At 44.5% G+C, this 20135-nt stretch overlaps 1 protein-coding gene and 1 long non-coding RNA gene across 3 annotated transcripts in view; both read right to left on the reverse strand.

The window, feature by feature from the left end:
- LOC308595938 overlaps positions 1–20135 on the reverse strand; it is an 82862-nt gene that overhangs the window by 26908 nt on the left and 35819 nt on the right. The gene's annotated exons all lie outside the window — the stretch shown is intronic.
- LOC308595596 (uncharacterized protein) overlaps positions 1487–20135 on the reverse strand; it is a 42370-nt gene continuing 23721 nt past the window's right edge. For both annotated transcript variants that reach the window (XM_081210023.1, XM_081210024.1), the window contains exon 3: positions 1487–6014. In XM_081210023.1, coding sequence (XP_081066149.1) covers positions 3552–5666 — 2115 coding nt within the window. In that variant the 5' untranslated portion in view covers positions 5667–6014 and the 3' untranslated portion in view covers positions 1487–3551. The remainder of the gene's footprint in view (positions 6015–20135) is intronic.

Genomic DNA, 20135 nt, shown 5'->3' on the forward strand with positions numbered 1-20135 from the left:
CCAACCGCCTCCAGACACTCACACAGGACCTTCACCGCCTTCACTGGTTCTGATTTAAAAGAGAGGTAGAGCTGGGTATCATCCGCATACTGATGAACACCCAGCCCAAACCTCCTGATGATCTCTCCCAGCGGCTGCATGTAAATGTTGAAGGTCTTCTCCGTAGTCAAAACAAAAAAAATTCCTTCCAGTAGCACCTTAAAGACCAACTAAGTTAGTTCTTGGTATGAGCTTTCGTGTGCATGCACACTTCTTCAGATACACTGAAACAGAAGTTGCCAGATCCTTCTATATAGTGAGAAGGTGGGGAGGGGTATTACTCAGAAGGGTGGTGGGAATGGGTGATTGGCAGATAGCTGTGATGAGCCTGTTGACGACTCTAAACGACTGCAATAGGTCTTACAGGAAAAAGCAAGGGGTGAGAAGGTGAAAAATGGCTTTGTCATGTATAGTGAGATAAGAATTCAATGTCTTTGTTCAGACCAGGTCTCTCCATGGTTTTAAGTTTGGTAATGAGTTGCAATTCAGCAGCTTCTCTTTCCAGTCTATTTCTGAAATTCCTTTGTAGTAAAACAGCTACTTTGAGATCTTGTATAGAATGTCCTGGGAGATTGAAGTGTTCTCCTACTGGTTTCTCTGTCTTGTGATTCTTGATGTTAGATTTATGTCCGTTTATTCTTTGGCGTAAGGTTTGGCCTGTTTGTCCAATATAGAGAGCTGAAGGACACTGTTGGCATTTGATGGCATATACAATGTTAGACGATGAGCAATTAAATAGTCCTGAGACGGTATGTGTGATGTTGTTGGGGCCAGTAATGGTGTTGTCCGGGTGTATGTGGCAGCAAAGTTGGCATCTGGGTTTATTGCAGGCTCTGGTGCCAGTGTCCGTGTTAAGTCTGGTTGTAGTATTATTGTGGGTTAGGAGTTGTTTAAGATTGGGTGGCTGTCTGTAGGCAATGAAAGGTCTTCCTCCCAGAGCTTGAGAAAGAGAACTGTCATTGTGATGCGTTGTACTGTTTTAACTTGGGAGCTGTATGTGATGACTAGAGGTGTTCTGTTATTTTCTTTTTTGGGTCTGTCTTGCAGCAAGTTTTCTCTGGGTATCAGTCTGGCTCTGTTGATCTGTTGTCTAACTTCATCTGCTGGGTATTTTAGTTCTAAAAAGGTTTGCTGTAGATCTCTTAGGTGAGAGTCTCTGCCTGTAGAATTGGAACAGATACGGCTGTAACGTAGTGCCTGGCTATATACAATGGACTGTTTGGTATGTTTGGGATGGTAGCTAGAGGCATGTAGATATGTTTGTCGGTCAGTTGGTTTACGGTATAAGGTGGTGTCTATGCGCCCATCCTGTATTTTTATAGTAGTGCCCAAAAAATGTATTTCTTGCATAGATTGATTCATTGTTAGGTTGATTGTGGGGTGAAATCATTGAATTTCTGGTGGAAGGTGTCCAGGGTCTGTTGGCCATGTGTCCAGATGATAAAAATATCATCAATGTATCGCAGGTACAAGAGAGGTTTGAGTGGGTAGGAGTTTAGGAAACATTGTTCTAAATCTGCCATGAAGATGTTGGAATACTGTGGGGCCATGCGGGTGACCATTGCTGTGCCGCTGATCTGAAGGAACAGGTCATCACCAAATTTGAAGTTGTTGTGGGTAAGGACAAATTGGCAGAGTTTGGTGGCAAAGTCCGCTGTGGTTTTATCTGAAATGGTGTTCTGAAATGGTGGGAACACACTACAGCACTGTGGTCCTCTGGTGGGAAAACTCCTGAGAAGCATGATTGAATCAAAAATTCTGGGACTATGGAAAAATACTATCTTCCTCAAACCCCAGAATGAGCAGGAGCTCTGGGGTTTCCCCATGGGTTTCATGAGCAAAGATGGGGCCCCCAGGAGACTTCTCTGATACCTGCAGCCCCTCCTTCCCCCTCTTGAAATTAGGCTGGGGGGGAAATCCCCCATTCAATTTCAGTATTTCAAGTTTTCTTCAGAACGCGCAGGGCAGGAGGCAGCGAAAAAGTTCTGGTTCTTCAGAAAAAGTTCTGAAGAAGAAGTGTATCTGAAGAAGTGTGCATGCACACGAAAGCTCATACCAAGAACTAACCTAGTTGGTCTATAAGGTGCTACTGGAAGGAATTTTTTATATATAAACACCAGAACTTCACATATACCTCATGCTTGTAGGAATGATTTCCTGCTGAGTTCATTGCTCAGAGTGGACTCTGAGAGGAAGACGTCCCACACTCCATACATCTAAATGGGTTCTCCCATGTGAGAGTCCCTAGATGTTCCTTAAATAAAGGTAAAGGTAAAGGGACCCCTGACCATTAGGTCCAGTCAAAGACGACTCTGGGGTTGCGGTGCTCATCTCACTTTATTGGCCGAGGGAGCCGGGCTACAGCTTCTGGGTCATGTGGCCAGCAGGACTAAGCCGCTTCTGGCGAACCAGAGCAGCGCATAGAAGCGCCGTTTACCTTCCCATCAGAGCGGTACCTATTTATCTACTTGCAATTTGACATGATTTCAAACTGCTAGGTCGGCAGGAACAGTGACCGAGCAACGGGAGCGCACCACGTTGTGGGGATTCGAACCACCGACCTTCTGATCGGCAAGTCCTAGGCTCTGTGGTTAAACCCACAGTGCCACCCGTGTCCCTGTTCCTTAAATACTCCATTATAAAGAAAGCACTTTTTGCAGTCTTTTCATTTAAACTGCTTCTCTTCTGAGTTTGTTGATGGTCTGAAGGGTTTCAACTCTTAAAGTTCTTCCTGTCCATAAGTCTGTTGAATTTGAACTTCCACTAAGAGTACTTTCCTGATTTTACCGTATTTTTTGCTCTATAAGACTCACTTTTTCCCTCCTAAAAAGTAAGGGGAAATGTGTGTGCGTCTTATGGAGCGAATGCAGGCTGTGCAGCTATCCCAGAAGCCAGAACAGCAAGAGGGATTGCTACTTTTGCTGCGCAGCAATCCCTCTTGCTTCTGGGATGCAGAATATTTTTTTCTTGTTTTCGTCCTCCAAAAACTAGGTACGTCTTGTGGTCTGTTAAGTCTTATAGAGTGAAAAATACGGTTATATGGTTTGTCTTTTGTGTGAGTCTGTTGACATAAATCAAGGGTTCCACTCAGACTGAAGCTCCTTCTACAGTCCATACCCTTAAATGGTTTCTCCCGTGTGTGAGTCGTTGATGATTTCTAAGGCTTCCACTATTACTAAAGCTCTTTCCACACTCAATACATTTACCGTATTTTTCGCCCTATAGGACACATTTTTCCCCTCCAAAAATGAAGGGAAAATGTGTGTGCGTCCTATGGGGCGAATGCAGGCTTTCGCTGAAGCCTGGAGAGTGAGAGGCATCTGTGTGCACCGACCCCTTTCGCTTTCCAGGCTTCAGGAAGCTATCCGCAAGCCTCGCGCACCCAGCGGCAGCTCCCACCGGGTTCGCAAGGCTTGCAGGTGGCAGCCTGTTCTGGGGGCTGGGGTCGGGGGAAGCCAACCAGGAAAAAAATATTTTTTCTTTATCCCCCCCCAAAAAAAACTAGGTGCGTCCTATGGGGCGAATAATACGGTATCTGGTTTCTCCCCTGTGTGAGTCCGTTGATGTGTTCTAAGGCATCCTCTGTTACTAAAGCTCTTTCCACACTCCATACATTGAAATGGTTTCTCCCCTGTGTGAGTCCGTTGATGTTTTCTAAGGTCTCCACTCTGACTGAAGCTCTTTCCACACTCCATGCATTTAAATGGTTTCTCCCCTGTGTGAGTCCGTTGATGTGTTCTGAGGTTTCCACTTTTACTAAAGCTCTTTCCACACTCGATACATTTAAATGGTTTCTCCCCTGTGTGAGTCCGTTGATGTGATCTAAGGCTTCCACGATCACTAAAACTCTTTCCACACTCCAGACATTTATATGGTTTCTCCCCTGTGTGAGTCCATTGATGGTTCCTAAGGCTTCCATTTTCACTAAAGCTCTTTCCACACTCCAGACATTTATATGGTTTCTCCCCTGTGTGAGTCCGTTGATGTCTTCTAAGATCTCCACTCTGACTGAATTCCTTTCCACACTCCATGCATTTAAATGGTTTCTCCCCTGTGTGAGTCCGTTGATGTGATCTAAGCTTTCCACTATCACTAAAGCTCTTTCCACACTCGATACATTTATATGGTTTCTCGCCTGTGTGAGTCCATTGATGTGATCTAAGTTGTGCACTCTGACTGAAGCTCTTTCCACACTCCATGCATTCAAATGGTTTCTCCCCTGTGTGAGTCCGTTGATGTGTTCTAAGATCTCCACTCCGACTGAAGCTCTTTCCACACTCCATGCATTCAAATGGTTTCTCCCCTGTGTGAGTCTGTTGATGATTTCTAAGGTTTCCACTCTTACTGAAGCTCTTTCCACACTCGATACATTTAAATGGTTTCTCCCCTGTGTGAGTCCGTTGATGATTTCTAAGCTCTCCACTCTGACTGAAGCTCTTTCCACACTCCATGCATTTAAATGGTTTCTCCCCTGTGTGAGTCCGTTGATGATTTCTAAGCTCTCCACTCTGACTGAAGCTCTTTCCACACTCCATGCATTTAAATGGTTTCTCCCCTGTGTGAGTCCGTTGATGATTTCTAAGCTCTCCACTCTGACTGAAGCTCTTTCCACACTCCATGCATTTAAATGGTTTCTCCCCTGTGTGAGTCCGTTGATGTGTTCTGAGGTTTCCACTTTTACTAAAGCTCTTTCCACACTCGATACATTTAAATGGTTTCTCCCCTGTGTGAGTCCGTTGATGTGATCTAAGGCTTCCACGATCACTAAAACTCTTTCCACACTCCAGACATTTATATGGTTTCTCCCCTGTGTGAGTCCATTGATGGTTCCTAAGGCTTCCATTTTCACTAAAGCTCTTTCCGCACTCGATACATTTAAATGGTTTCTCCCCTGTGTGAGTCCATTGATGTATTCTAAGGTTTCCACTCCGACTGAAGCTCTTTCCACACTCCAGACATTTATATGGTTTCTCCCCTGTGTGAGACCGTTGATGGTTCCTAAGAACTCCACTCTGACTGAATTCCTTTCCACACTCCATGCATTTAAATGGTTTCTCCCCTGTGTGAGTCCGTTGATGTCTTCTAAGGCTTCCACTCCGACTGAATTCCTTTCCACACTCCATGCATTTAAATGGTTTCTCGCCTGTGTGAGTCCATTGATGTGATCTAAGGCTTCCACGATCACTAAAACTCATTCCACACTCCAGACATTTATATGGTTTCTCCCCTGTGTGAGTCCGTTGATGTATATTGAGGTGTCCACTCTGACTGAAGCTCTTTCCACACTCCAGACATTTATATGGTTTCTCCCCTGTGTGAGTCCGTTGATGGTTCCTAAGGCTTCCATTTTCACTAAAGCTCTTTCCACACTCCATGCATTCAAATGGTTTCTCCCCTGTGTGAGTCTGTTGATGATTTCTAAGGTTTCCACTCCGACTGAAGCTCTTTCCACACTCGATACATTTATATGGTTTCTCCCCTGTGTGAGTCCATTGATGTGATCTAAGTTGTGCACTCTGACTGAAGCTCTTTCCACACTCCATGCTTTTAAACGGTTTCTCCCCTGTGTGAGTCCGTTGATATCTTCTAGGGCTTCCACTATTATTAATGTTCTTTCCACACACCATACATTCATATGGTTTCCCCCCTGTGTGAGTCCCTTTGTGCAATTTAAGGTTTCCACTCTGACTGAAATTCTTCCCACACTCCCTGCACTTAAAACGTTTTCTCTCTGTGTGAGTCCGCTGGTGTGTTCTAAGTTTTGAGTTGAAAGAGAAGCTCTTTCCGCACTACATACCTTTGAATGGCTTCTTTCCTTTTTGTGTTTGTTGATGTGAACTATGTGTGCTCATTCAGTGATGCATATTCCACATTTCACACATTTTAATGGCTATTCCTAATGAAACGAAAGGTGCCCTGTCCCCCACAATTCTGTCTTCTCCATCACCTTTTTCAGAGTGGGCAGAAAGCAAATCCTGTTTGGGTTTCAAGGAAGAGAACAAAGGGAAAGAGAACACATCAACCGCCATTAGCACCTTCTCTTATTTCAACATCTCTTACATTCTCCCATGTCCTCCCCATGTTCCCAATTTTTAGGAAATGAAAATGCTATGATGTCAAATGGTAGTAATGCATCAGGAACCTTTCAAGATCCTCAATCATCTTTAATAACACAGCATGATCTTGGAATACTGTTGTCCTGTGGGACTGCCTTTCAAATCAAGTGGTTGCCCCCGTTTCCACCTCTAGATCTTCATGAATCACCTTCACAGTCCCACTGACCTCAGGAGGTCCATATGGATTATTTTGGGAGACCCAGGCCTACATCTCTTCCAGGGACTGTGGTCTGGGTCAGTCAGAGAACTAGTGACCAAGGCTTGGTGCTTGGGGTCAGCTGAATGGGTGCTCAGGGAAGCTCCTGTTCTGGGAGATGGACCTCTGTCTACATGCCTCACATTGCATGGAGAGAGCAGGAGAAGCAGAAGGAAAGAAGATGGCAAATGGGAAACACTCCATCCCAATGGTTCTTTATAATGATGATGTGCTGCCTGATCCTGTGCTTGTCTTCTGACACAGGACTATCCTAATCTGGCACTGAAAAGCAGGATGTTCAAGGCGAGGAAATAACTGTACTTAATCGTAGGTAGCCGTGTTGGTCTGACACAGTTGAAGTATAAAAGTAAAAAAAAATAGTCCAGTAGCCCATTAGGGACCTAGTTTGTTCTAGGTATAAGCTTTCGTGTGCATGCACACTTCTTCATATAGTGAAGGATAGTAGGAGATGGTAGTAGGAGTACCTTTTTGAGAAAAACCCCAGCCCACCCTCCCACGATATACAAGGGGCTGGTGACATCTGTGTCAGTGTATCTGAAGAAGTGCGCATGCACACGAAAGCTTATACCTAGAACAATCTTAGTTGGTCTCTAAGGTGCTACTGGACTATTTTTAATTTTTTTATTTCAACTGCGTCAGACCTACCCGGCTACCTACCTGAATCTAGATGTCATGGGGTGTTGGGGAGCAGTAGTTCCTTTGGTGGGGGACATGTCCTGCACCTTCTGGGGTCATTTTTCCACCCTTGGTCTTCACCCTGCACTCAGCTCAAACGGGTCGTTCGCTACGGCGAAGCGGAGACCCAGACCGGAAAACCACAGGCAGTGATAGCCTGTGGCCGTGGGACTCGGCGGGCACCCTGAGCGCCCCCTGAAACATTGAAGGGACCCCGTAAGGGGCTCCGGAGCGTGGAAGGGCTGGCGCGGTGCTGGATTGGATTACCTATGCAGACTTGGTGGTGAAGGAAGGAGGAAAGTGGAGGTTAAAACCATATGAACAAGTAAAGGAATATGTCTATGATTGGTTGCACTACCGCCAAATAAATGAAATGTTCAAAAAGGAAGAGAAAGAAAGAGGGTATAAAGAAAAAGATTCAAAATTCCAAACAGAGATAGTGAATAATGACTGCAAAATAATTTCTAAAATGTACAAAATTTTGTTGGAATGGCATACAATGGATGAGGAGGTAAAAGTAGTTATGATTCAGTGGGCCAAAGATTTAGGATATAACATAGAATTGGATGATTGGCAAAAAATATGGAATGAAAATTTGAAGTTTACTGCATGTGTTACATTAAAAGAAAATACAATGAAGATGGTTTACAGGTGGTATATGACACCAGCAAAATTAGCAAAAATGTACAAAATTTGTAACAAGTGTTGGAGATGCAGGGAGAAAGAAGGCACATTTATGCATATGTGGTGGGATTGCAGGAAAGTAAGGGGGTTCTGGGAGATGATATACAATGAACTAAAGAAAATGCTAAAATATAGCTTTGTTAAGAAACCAGAAACCTTTCTGCTGGGAATAACAAGAATGGATATAAGTAGGAGAGACTGTAAACTGTTTCAGTATGCGATCACCGCGGCAAGGACATTGTTGGCCCAAAGATGGAAACAAGAAGAGGTTCCGACCTTGGAAGAATGGAAGACAAAATTAACAGATTATGCAGAACTGGACAAATTAACTGGAAAAATTAGATACCAAAAAGACCAAAGATTCTTTGAGGACTGGGGGAAATTTACGGAGTATTTGGAAAATATATGTGAAGATTGTACAACGCTAGTGTGTTTTAAAGAAGCTTTGTGAAAACATAAGGAAATATTACCAAAAGGCAAATAAGAATAGAAATATAAAATTTGATGGAAATATTGAAACAAAGGAATGTGAAGATAGGATTTGAATTACGAATGATTGTCAGAGAAGTTGAGGGAGGTCCAAATAAGACAAATTATGTGATATGTAAATGGATATGTTTGGTGTTTTTAATGGAAAATTTCAATAAAAAAAAAAAAGGAAACATTGAAGGGACCCCGTAAGGGGCTCTGGAGCGTGGAAGGGCTGGCACGGTGCTGTGAGTCGATCGCTCTTTCTGTGGAGTGAAGCCGCAAAGCTGCTGTCGGTGAGCGCTGACCCTTTTCCTGGGACTATTCAGCTACAAAACAACTTCCCGTGAGCAGGTGAAGTTTGATATTCGGGACTAAATTTATTTAAATTTCGGCACTGAAGCGGGAGATGCAACCAGGAAGTCCGTCTCCCGGCACTGTTTAAAGATCAAAAGCAAGGATTTAAACTTTCTAATGCCTTTGGAATTGTGACTTAAAAAGGAATTAATCTGAGCATCAATTGAACTGAGGCGCAGGGAGAAAGCTGGAATTTTACCCCGTTATTTGTGAACTTTACCTTCTTATTATTGGACAATTTTTTTTACCTCTTCTTTTGTGGATTTACAAAACTACCGAAATCCCGGTAGTCGGGCTGCCAGATCTTTAGAGCTGCGGGACTGTGGGACTGTGTGATTTGTTACATTGGACTGATACATTGGATCGTTACACTGAATTGCTACATTGAAGCTGGCACTTTTTAGAGACATTGTAAGTACTTTAAGGTTAACTCTGCTAAGGATAAAGGATCTGGAGGACTTTTGAGACTTTGATCCTGTTTGATATTACCATCAAATTTTAAGGGATTTGGAGCAACCTGGAATGTATGAACAACAACTTTTTTCCCCTTAGGATATACCTATCTCCCTCTAGAGGAACTTTGAAAATTTGCAACTACTGGGGGTGTTTTTTTTCCATCTGTGGACTTGTGGATTCCCATGGGAATTGCAAAGTGTGAGACTGACCTTGACGCATAGACAGAAGTGGAATGAGTGGGACTGGGAGAACAAGATCAGCCAAAGCCAAGACACAACAACCTAATATAATCTCGCAGCTGCGTAGATCATCCGTTCCCATTGTTTCTGTAACACAAGAGGAAGAATCAGAGCAAGCTAGGCCGGAAGGAATGGCCACAGGAGGGGACTCTACTTCGGTATTAGAAAAAATCTTTGAAAAATTAGAAGGCCTGAGTAAACAAGTGACTGAACAATCATCTAAAATTGACCAAAACACAGCTAGTGTTAATAACTTGACTCAACAAGTTAGCTTAAATGCACAATCAATTGGGAAACTACTGGAAGCCACTACTGAAAATCGTAAAGTAGCTGATGAGGCCAAACAGAAAGCAGAGGCGGTGCAAGAGGAAATCAAACCTATGCGCAAACAGATTGATGAACATGAGGAATACCTGTCTATGATAGAATTAAGAAGTAAGGAAAATAATTTGAGATTGAGGGCAGTCCCAGAACTTGAAAAAGGAGACTTAACTGGATATTTGACAAAAGAATTTACAGAATTTTGGCTTTTGGAAGAAGATAAAGACTTTAAAATCGTAAGTGCATTCAGACTTGGAAAAGGAGGGGGAAAGGTAAAGTCCAGGGACTGCCTGATCTCTCTCAGAACGAAGGCAGAAAGAGACAAAATATTGAGTGAACACTTTCAAAAGACACTTGAAATTCAGGATTCGAGAGTGGAAATCTACAAGGACATCCCGAAACACCTACTGGAACTTAGATCCAGGTACGGAGACCTGGTGAAATTATTGAGAAGCAGCAGAATTATTTTTAGGTGGGAGTTCCCCCAGGGATTATCCTTTACCTTCAGTGGGAAGAAGGTGAAAATCAAAACAGCTGAAGACAAGGAGAAATTTTTGAGTGACTACGGAGAAGACCTCCAGAAAGGGACAGAAGAAGATCCAGGAGCCTTAAGACTTGGACCACGAGGGTCTACACCTACACCCTTGGGTTCTGCCGACCCGGAGAGAGCGATACCACCACCACCAAAGGGAGAATAGAGTAGTCCAACATGTCGCTGCAACTATTAAGTTGGAATATCCACGGTTTTAACTCCCCAGAGAAAAGAAGGAAGATTTTCCATTTATTAAAAAAGGAACAATTAGACCTCATTTGCCTGCAGGAAACGCACGTGATTAGGCTTCACAGGAAAGTGTTAATTAACACGAGACTAGGTCAAGAATTTATTTCATCTGATAAAGTGAAGAAGAGAGGAGTTGTTATTTATGCAAAAGAAAGCCTATCACCAAAATTTCTTTTCAAAGATGAGCAAGGAAGAATCTTGGCAATTGAAATTCAAATACAAGGAGAAAAATTTTTGATTGTGGGAATTTATGCACCAAATGAGGGGAAATCGGAATTCTTCAAGAAGCTGCAGGAGACAATGTTGGACTATATGGACTATAATAACATCATTTTGATGGGAGACATGAATGGGGTGGTATCTACGAATATGGACAAAGCACAAAGTCAAAGTGTGACAAAAGAGGGCAGACTACCAAAAACCTTCTTTGAATAAACCGACAATATGGATCTGATTGACATTTGGAGAACAAAGAACCCCTTAGGAAGAGAGGGGACATTCTTCTCTGAAGCCAAAATGACATGGACAAGAAACGACCAAATATGGATAACTAGAGGACTGGCACCCAAGATCAAAAAGGTGGAAATCTGCCCCAAAACCTGCTCCGACCATAATGCAGTAAAGATGGAAATGAAATCAACTTGAACTGGTTCCTTCAGATGGAAGATGAATGACACCTTACTAAGAGATCAAGAGATTGTCAAGAAGGCCCAAAAGAACTTGAGTGATTATTTTGAAGTAAATTTGAAAACAACGGTGGAAAAAAGAGTAATCTGGGACGCAAGTAAAGCGGTGATGAGGGGGTTTCTGATACAACAGAATGCAATAAGAAAAAGAGTTCAAAATGAGAAAAAGGATAAGATCTTGGAGAAAATAAAAGAAGGGGAGAAAAAACTAAGATCGAAACCAAAGTCACAGGAGATTCTGAGAGAAATTAAACTTTATCAAGCACAATATACGAAATTGATAAATCAGGAAGTCGAGTGGAAAATCAAACAAATGAGACAAAGGACCTTTGAATTGGCTAATAAAGGCGGAAAACTGCTAGCATGGCAGTTGAAAAAGAGACAGAAGTTGAACATGGTTACTAACTTAGAGATTGAAGGGAGAAACATTCAGAACCCTGTGGAGATTAGAAAATGCTTCCAGAGATACTTTAAACAACTACATACCCAAGGGCCGCAAAAAGAGATTGACATAGACCAATTTTTAAGAACCAATGGATTACCAAAACTATCTCAAGAAAATAAAACAATATTGAACTATAAAATAACCGAACAGGAGATTGAAGGTGCCATTCAGAACATGCAATTGGGCAAGTCTCCAGGGCCGGATGGGCTAACCTCCAAGTATTATAAGACTCTGAAAGACTATTTAATTCAACCACTGAAGGAGGTATGTAACGAGATTATGGAGGGGAAGAAGGCACCGGAGTCGTGGAAAGAAGCTTTCATCACACTTATACCGAAATCTGAATCTGAAAAGACACAATTTAAGAACTACCGTCCCATTTCCCTTTTAAATGTGGATTACAAAATTTTTGCAGACATTCTAGCCAATAGATTAAAAAGAGTGCTAAATGAAGTGATTCATAAAGACCAGGCAGGCTTTCTCCCAGGTAGACATCTGTCCGACAACACAAGGAACATTATTGACATTTTGGAGCTATTGCAAATGAACACAAATACAAAAGCAGTGTTGATTTTTATTGATGCGGAGAAGGCCTTTGACAATATTTCATGGAATTTTATGAAGAAGAATCTTAAGGGAATGGGAGTGGGACGGGGTTTTGAAAATGGTATAGACGCAATCTATTCAGAACAAAAAGCAAAACTGATAGTTAATAGTTAATAGATAAGCAAAACTGATAGTTAATAGATAGTTAGAGCAAATGATTCAACAAAGGAAACACAGCTCAGAATAACTAAGGAGATAGTACAAGAATACTTGGCCAGTTTAGATGTATTCAAGTCTCCAGGGCCAGATGAACTGCATCCAAGAGTATTAAAAGAACTGGCAGATGTGATCTCAGAACCACTAGCAGTTATCTTTGAGAATTCCTGGAGAACAGGCGAAGTCCTGGCAGACTGGAGGAGGGCAAATGTTGTCCCTATTTTCAAAAAGGGGAAAAGAGAGGATCCAAATAATTACCGCCCAGTCAGTCTGACATCAATACCAGGGAAGATTCTGGAGCAGATCATTAAGCAAACAGTCTGTGCGCACCTAGAAAGGAATGCTGTGATCACCAATAGTCAGCATGGATTTCTGAAAAATAAGTCATGTCAGACTAACCTGATCTCGTTTTTTGACAGAATTACAAGCCTGGTAGATGAAGGGAACGCAGTGGATGTAGCCTACCTTGATTTCAGCAAGGCATTTGACAAGGTGCCCCATGATATTCTTGTAAAGAAGCTGGTAAAATGCGGTCTTGACTATGCTACCACTCAGTGGATTTGTAACTGGCTGACTGACCGAACCCAAAGAGTGCTCATCAATGGTTCCTCTTCATCCTGGAGAAGAGTGACTAGTGGGGTGCCACAGGGTTCTGTCTTGGGCCCGGTCTTATTCAACATCTTTATCAACGACTTGGATGATGGACTCAAAGGCATCCTGATCAAATTTGCAGATGACACCAAACTGGGAGGGGTGGCTAACACCCCAGAGGACAGGATCACACTTCAAAACGACCTTGACAGATTAGAGAACTGGGCCAAAACAAACAAGATGAATTTTAACAGGGAGAAATGTAAAGTATTGCACTTGGGCAAAAAAAATGAGAGGCACAAATACAAGATGGGGGACACCTGGCTTGAGAGCAGTACATGTGAAAAGGATCTAGGAGTCTTGGTTGACCACAAACTTGACATGAGCCAACAGTGTGACGCGGCAGCTAAAAAAGCCAATGCAATTCTGGGCTGCATCAATAGGAGTATAGCATCTAGATCAAGGGAAGTAATAGTGCCACTGTATTCTGCTCTGGTCAGACCTCACCTGGAGTACTGTGTCCAGTTCTGGGCACCACAGTTCAAGAAGGACACTGACAAACTGGAACGTGTCCAGAGGAGGGCAACCAAAATGGTCAAAGGCCTGGAAACGATGCCTTATGAGGAACGGCTAAGGGAGCTGGGCATGTTTAGCCTGGAGAAGAGGAGGTTAAGGGGTGATATGATAGCCATGTTCAAATATATAAAAGGATGTCACATAGAGGAGGGAGAAAGGTTGTTTTCTGCTGCTCCAGAGAAGCGGACACGGAGCAATGGATCCAAACTACAAGATAGAAGATTCCACCTAAACATTAGGAAGAACTTCCTGACAGTAAGAGCTGTTCGACAGTGGAATTTGCTGCCAAGGAGTGTGGTGGAGTCTCCTGCTTTGGAGGTCTTTAAGCAGAGGCTTGACAACCATATGTCAGGAGTGCTCTGATGGTGTTTCCTGCTTGGCAGGGGGTTGGACTCGATGGCCTTTGTGGTCTCTTCCAACTCTATGATTCTATGATTCTATGTGGTGTCAGAAGAGTTTAAGATAGAGAAAGGAACACGACAGGGCTGCCCTATCTCTCCATTGTTATTTATTTCGGTCCTGGAGGTGCTCCTGAACATGATTCGAAGAGACCGGTTGATTGAAGGAATTCAGGTCGGAGCTAAACAATATAAACTGAAGGCCTTTGCAGATGACCTGGTTTTGACATTACAGGAGCCAGAATCTAGTACAAAAAGAGTTTTAGAACTGATTCAAGAATTTGGTCGGTTAGAGGTATTTAAACAAAATATGCAAAAAACTAAGGTTTTGGGGGAAACCTTAACTACTATGGAAAAAGAAAGGTTTCAGAAGGAGACAGAGTTAAATGTGGTTAAAAAAGTGAAATACCTAGGGATTAACATGACGGCTAAAAACTTGAATTTATTTAAAGATAATTATGAAAAATGCTGGTCAGAGGTTAAAAAAGACTTAGAAATTTGGTCCAAATTGAAACTTTCCTTGTTGGGTCGAATTGCTGCTATAAAGATGAATGTATTGCCAAAAATGCTGTTTTTGTTTCAGACTTTGCAGATTGTGGACAGGATGGGTTGTTTCAAGAGGTGGCAGAGAGACATTTCTAAATTTGTCTGGCAGGGCAAAAAGCCCAGAATAAAATTTAAGATATTAACTGATGCTAAAGAAAGGGGGGGAATTGCCCTGCCAGACATGAAGTTGTACTATGAATCAGCAGCATTCTGCTGGTTGAAAGACTGGCTACTTCTTGAAAACACTGACATTTTGGATTTGGAAGGGTTCAACAATGCGTTTGGATGGCATGCATATCTGTGGTACGACAAGGTTAAAGCTCACAAAGCATTTAAGAACCATATTGTCAGGAAAGCAGTGTTTAATGTCTGGACAAGATACAAAGACTTATTAGAAAATAAGACCCCAAGGTGGCTGTCACCCATGGAAGCTAAGGCTCTGAAAAGACTCAATATGGAGGCCAAGTGGCCAAAATATTGGGAGATATTAGAAAAAGTTGGAGACATATGGAGATTGCAGAGTTTTGAGAAGTGTGAGATTGGTTACATTACCGTCAAATCAGAGAGGTCTTTAATATGGACAAAAAAACAGGTTTCCAGGTGGAAAAATCGAAATTAGAAACAGAACTGTTAGAACCTAAACCTAAGGTACTTTCAAGAATGTATAACTTGCTGTTAAAATGGAACACTTAGGATGAAACGGTTAAATCAGCTATGATAAAGTGGGCGCAAGATATTGGTTATAACATTATTTTTGCTGACTGGGAACGGTTGTGGACCACTGGTGTGAAATTCACGGCATGTAATGTCTGAAAAGAAAATATTATGAAAATGATTTATAGGTGGTACATGACCCCAGTCAAGCTTGCAAAAATATACCATTTGCCGGATAATAAGTGTTGGAAATGTAAAGAAGCTGAGGGAACATTCTTTCACCTTTGGTGGACGTGCCCAAGGGTCAAGGCTTTCTGGGAAATGATCTATAATGAATTGAAAAAGGTATTTAAATATACCTTCCCTAAGAAACCAGAGGCCTTCCTTTTGGGCATTGTTGGCCAAATGGTGTTAAAGAAGGACAGAACTTTCTTTATGTACGCAACAACAGCAGCAAGAATACTCATCGCAAAAGACACAAGATTTGCCCACTTTGGAAGAATGGCAGATGCAACTGATAGACTATATGGAATTGGCAGAAATGACTGGCAGAATCCGAGACCTGGGAGAAGAGTTAGTGGAAGAGGACTGGAAGAAATTTAAAGACTACCTGCAAAAACATTGCAAAGTGTTTGAATGTTAAAATGATGCAAGATATAAAGATAATATGGCATTAGTGACTTAGTCGAAAGGAGTAGGCAAGGAATGTTCCATAAGAATAAGGGTGAAAAAAGCTAGAATAATATTATGTCAAATATAAATAAGTGGAAACAAGGGGGGAAAAATGGAGACATAATAATTGAAATGTATAATATAGAATAAGATTTGAAAGAGGAAAGGTACTGCTGAATATGATCGTGTAAAAAGGAACACAGAAAAGGGAGATGTGAGGGAGTCTGGAAAGAGGGATATGAAAAAACTTTAGTAAGAAATTGGATTTGTATGTTTTATATGTCTTTCTTCTTTTTTTCTCTTTAGATGTGCACTGTATTTTTATGTGCAAGAAGGTAGGCAACCATCTGACATTTAGAAGACAGCAGTTTCAGGAGGTTTTTAATGTTGGATGTTTTACTGTCTTGTATATGTACTGTAGGGACGCTGGTGTCGTTGTGGGTTAAACCATAGAGCCTAGGACTTCCTAATCAGAAGGTCGGCGGTTCGAATCCCCGCGACGGGGTGAGCTCCCATCGCTCTGTCCCTGCTCCTGCCAACCTAGCAGTTTGAAAGCACGTCAAAGTGCAAGTAGATAAATACGTCCCGCTCCGGCGGGAAGGGAAACGGCATTTCCGTGTGCTGCTCTGGTTCGCCAGAAGTGGCTTAGTCATGCTGGCCACATGACCCGGAAGCTGCATGCCGGCTCCCTCGGCCAATAAAGCGAGATGAGCGCCGCAACCCCAGAGTCGGCCATGACTGGACCTAACGGTCAGGGGTCCCTTTACCTTTACCTATATGTACTGTAAGCTGCCCAGAGTGGCTGGGGGGGAAATACTAATAGTATAACTTTTACAGTGGTACTTCGTGTTACAGATGTTTCAGGTTACAGACTCCGCTAACCCAGAAATAGTACCTTGGGTTAAGAACTTTGCTTCAGGATGAGAACAGAAATCGCACGACAGCAGCAGGAGGCCCCATTAGCTAAAGTGGTACCACAGGTTAAGAACAGTTTCAGGTTAAGAACGGACCTCCAGAACGAATTCAGTTCTTAACCCGAGGTACCACTGTACTATTATTATTATTATCGTGTGATTTTTTTGTAGTTATTTTGGAATTCGTACTGCAATATCAGCTCACGAAATGTTATGGGTGGAGAAAATCACAGGGTTGCCGTAAATTATAATCCCACCCACAAACTCTCATTCACATACAGTCTGTAAATTTGGGAAGGTCACACACCTCACCTGTGCTAATACTGGCAGTCTCTGGCCTCCACAGGCACACCCGGTGTGTAGAGCCTCCAGCCACAGGCACTGTCTATCAAGAAAATGGGTCCTTTGACTGGGAAGATTCATGCAGTCGCTGTCATTGGATGATGATGGGTTGTATCTCAGCTTGTCAGTCACTCTGACATTGGCTACAAAGAATAAGAGGAACAGAAATGCTTTGGAGGTGCAACTTCTGTATCAATCCTGAGAGCCATTCCATGGACTCTGCACCCCTGTTTCTGATGACAGGTGTACATTATCCTCATCCTCAGGGGAAAAGACAATCAAGATGGAAGCCTGAGAGAGAGGGAAAGGTTTCTGGCTGCTTCCTGGGTTGGATTTCGGAAACAAAGAGCCGCTTCTGAGAAGGCCTCCCCCCTCCCCTCTTCCTCTCGGGATTTCCTCTCCTCTCCAGGGGACCAGTGCTTGGACTGGGCAGAATGGCTGTGTCTGGACAGGGCAGGGTCTTATGGGGTGGGAAGAGGATGGAGATTGCAGGATGGAAGGGTGGGGGGACAGGACCCCCACTTTCCAGGGATCCCTCTCTGGTCGCCTTGAAGGGGGGGGCATTCCTGGGCGGGAGGGAGAAGCCAAGGCGGCCCCTTCGAAGATTGCCCAAGGAAGCCACGATTGAGACGCCCCCCCCAAAAAAAAACTGGTCTTCCTATCTCTCCCCCCCAGTGCTCCTCTTCCCTTCCCCCTCCCTCTCTCTCGCAGTTTCCCCTGCACTCTAGCGCGACTGACACCTCGCCCTGCGCGCGACATCTCTCCATCCTAGCCCCCCCCCCCGAACAGGAGCAAGGGAGGGACTGGGGGGTCTCTATCCAGGCGTCTCTCGCGCCCCTTAACCCTTTCATGGGACGCGCGGAGCCTGGGAAACGGGGCGAGGGGTCCGCCCTGCGAGGAAAGATCCCTTCGCAGCACGCGTGCCGGGATCCAGGCCCCACGGAAGGCGCTTGGGGAGTTGGAGGGGTCTCTGGGTCCTCGTCTCCTCCCGCCTCCTCCCCCCGCCCTTGCCCCCCATCCATGAGTCTCCACTGCACCCAGAGCCCCCTTGGCTCACCCCTCGCCAGGCGCAACCCATCTCTCCGTCCCTATTGCCCCCAAGACGAGCAAGGGGGACAGGGGGGTCTCTATCCTGGCTTCTCTCCGCGCCCCAGGGATTCCTGCGCGGGGGAAACGGGGCCAGGGAGTCCTCGCGGGTGGGCGCCCCACGTCCACCCCTGCGAGGAAAGCAACCTTGGCAGCACGCACGCAGGGATCCAGGCCCCACGGAAGGCGCCTGGGGGAGCTGGCGGGGGTCTCTGGGTCCTTTTCTCCCCCCTCCTTCTCCTCCCCCCCTCCGCGACCCCTTTACCTCTTTCTCCTCGCTCCCGATTCTCCTTTCCTGCAACATCCACGGGGGGGGGGGTCCCCTGCCTCCTCCCTCCCCTTTCCGAAAGCGCCCCCCTAGAGCTACGGGGCAGAGCAGCAATCCGGAGTGGAAGCTCCACTTCCGGGAGAAGCAGGCAGGGTGGGAGGGGGCTCACCCCCCCCCATTCCTGTCACAGAAGAGCCGGATTGGAGGAGGAGGAGGAAGGGGTGGGATGTTTGGGGGCGGGATCTGGGCTTGTGGGGGCGGGGTGAGAGGAGGAGGTGCCGGGAGGGGAGGGAAAGAATTGAGGGGGGGAGATGAAGGTTTCCCCCTCCCCTCTTCCTTCTGGATCAGGAGAGCGGGGGAGGGGCTGATCCCGGAGATCCAGCTGCCAAGTGGGTCCCGTCCCTCCTACAAGATTTGCATGGCAACATCCTCCCCTCCCCTCCCCCACCCCACGAGCTTAGATCCCTCCGTGTTTTAGGTCTTGGTGCTGTTCAAACCAGGAATGGAGGGGGGCAGCTAAGCGACCCCCCCCAAATCCCAGCTCTGACTCAGGCCAGGACAAGGACCGTGGACACAGGCCCCGTCCCTGCACAACAGCCAAGAGGCTCAGCAAAGCAGCCGATACAATTGGAGCCAGAAGCGGGTACCGTGAATCGGACTGTTTCCTCGACTATCCAATATAGAAAGCTGATGAAACGTCAAATAATCTCCAAAATTCTACGGTTTGACCGGTTTCCTTGCTTCCAAAGTCTAATGACTCCTCTCCAATTAGGGGATCCAGGGCTCCCCCTGACTCCATAATCCCTTAGCAGGCCGGAGGCGATCAAGGGCAGCACATGCCCCAGGCAGAAATCCATCGGGGTGGCGGGTTGAATCCTGATACTTTGAAGGGAGAAGGGCAGGAAAGCCTTTCAGCTGGGGGATGGGTAAATACTATTACGTTCTTTGGGGAAGAGGTTTGGGAAATTGGGGTTATTGACGGGGTGGGTGACAGGCTCATGTTTCTAAATGCCAAAGACTCCTACTTTGTGACATATTTGTGATGCATCTATGATGCTGTTGAAAAATGTATTGTGGGAAATGGGGAGAAAAAATTGTGGGGGGAAACCCCATGTCATGTATCGATGAAGTTGTTGGAAAATTTATTATGGGGAAGGGGGTAAAAGCCATTAAAAGTTCATGCAATCATATGTTCCTACTTTTTGTGTGTTTGAACCTTGTTGCAACAAATAAAGATCAGGTCAACTGACCACTGTTAGCTTCTTTAACTTGGCTGGAGACTCCTTCTTTTGCTGACCGGAGGGACCCGCGGGGAGTGGCACCCTGAGGAGCTGGGCAGCGGAGGAAATCCGCACCCCGGGGTATGTTCCTTCTCAACTCTTTCCCACCTGAGCCTCACTCCCTTACCTAAAAGCCAGACACAACCCAATGTGACAGGATTATGACTCCTGTCTCAGGAGTGTGGTGGAGTCTCCTTCTTTGGAGGTCTTTAAACATAATATTATGTTTGCTGACTGGGAAAAGTTATGGACCACCGGAGTGAGGTTCACGGCATGTAATGCCTTGAAAGAAAACATTATGAAAATGATATACAGGTGGTACATGACCCCAGTCAAGCTGGCAAAAATATATCACTTGCTTGATAACAAATGCTGGAAATGTAAGGAAGCTGAAGGAACATTCTTTCACCTTTGGTGGACGTGCCCAAGGGTTAAGGCTTTCTGGGAAATGATTTATAATGAATTAAAAAAGGTATTTAAGTATACCTTCCTTAAGAAACCAGAGGCCTTCATTCTGGGCATTGTCGGCCAAGGGGTGTTAAAGAAGGATAGAACTTTCTTT

This window comes from Podarcis bocagei (assembly GCF_964188305.1).
Source record: "Podarcis bocagei genome assembly, chromosome: 10".
NCBI lineage: Eukaryota > Metazoa > Chordata > Lepidosauria > Squamata > Lacertidae > Podarcis > Podarcis bocagei.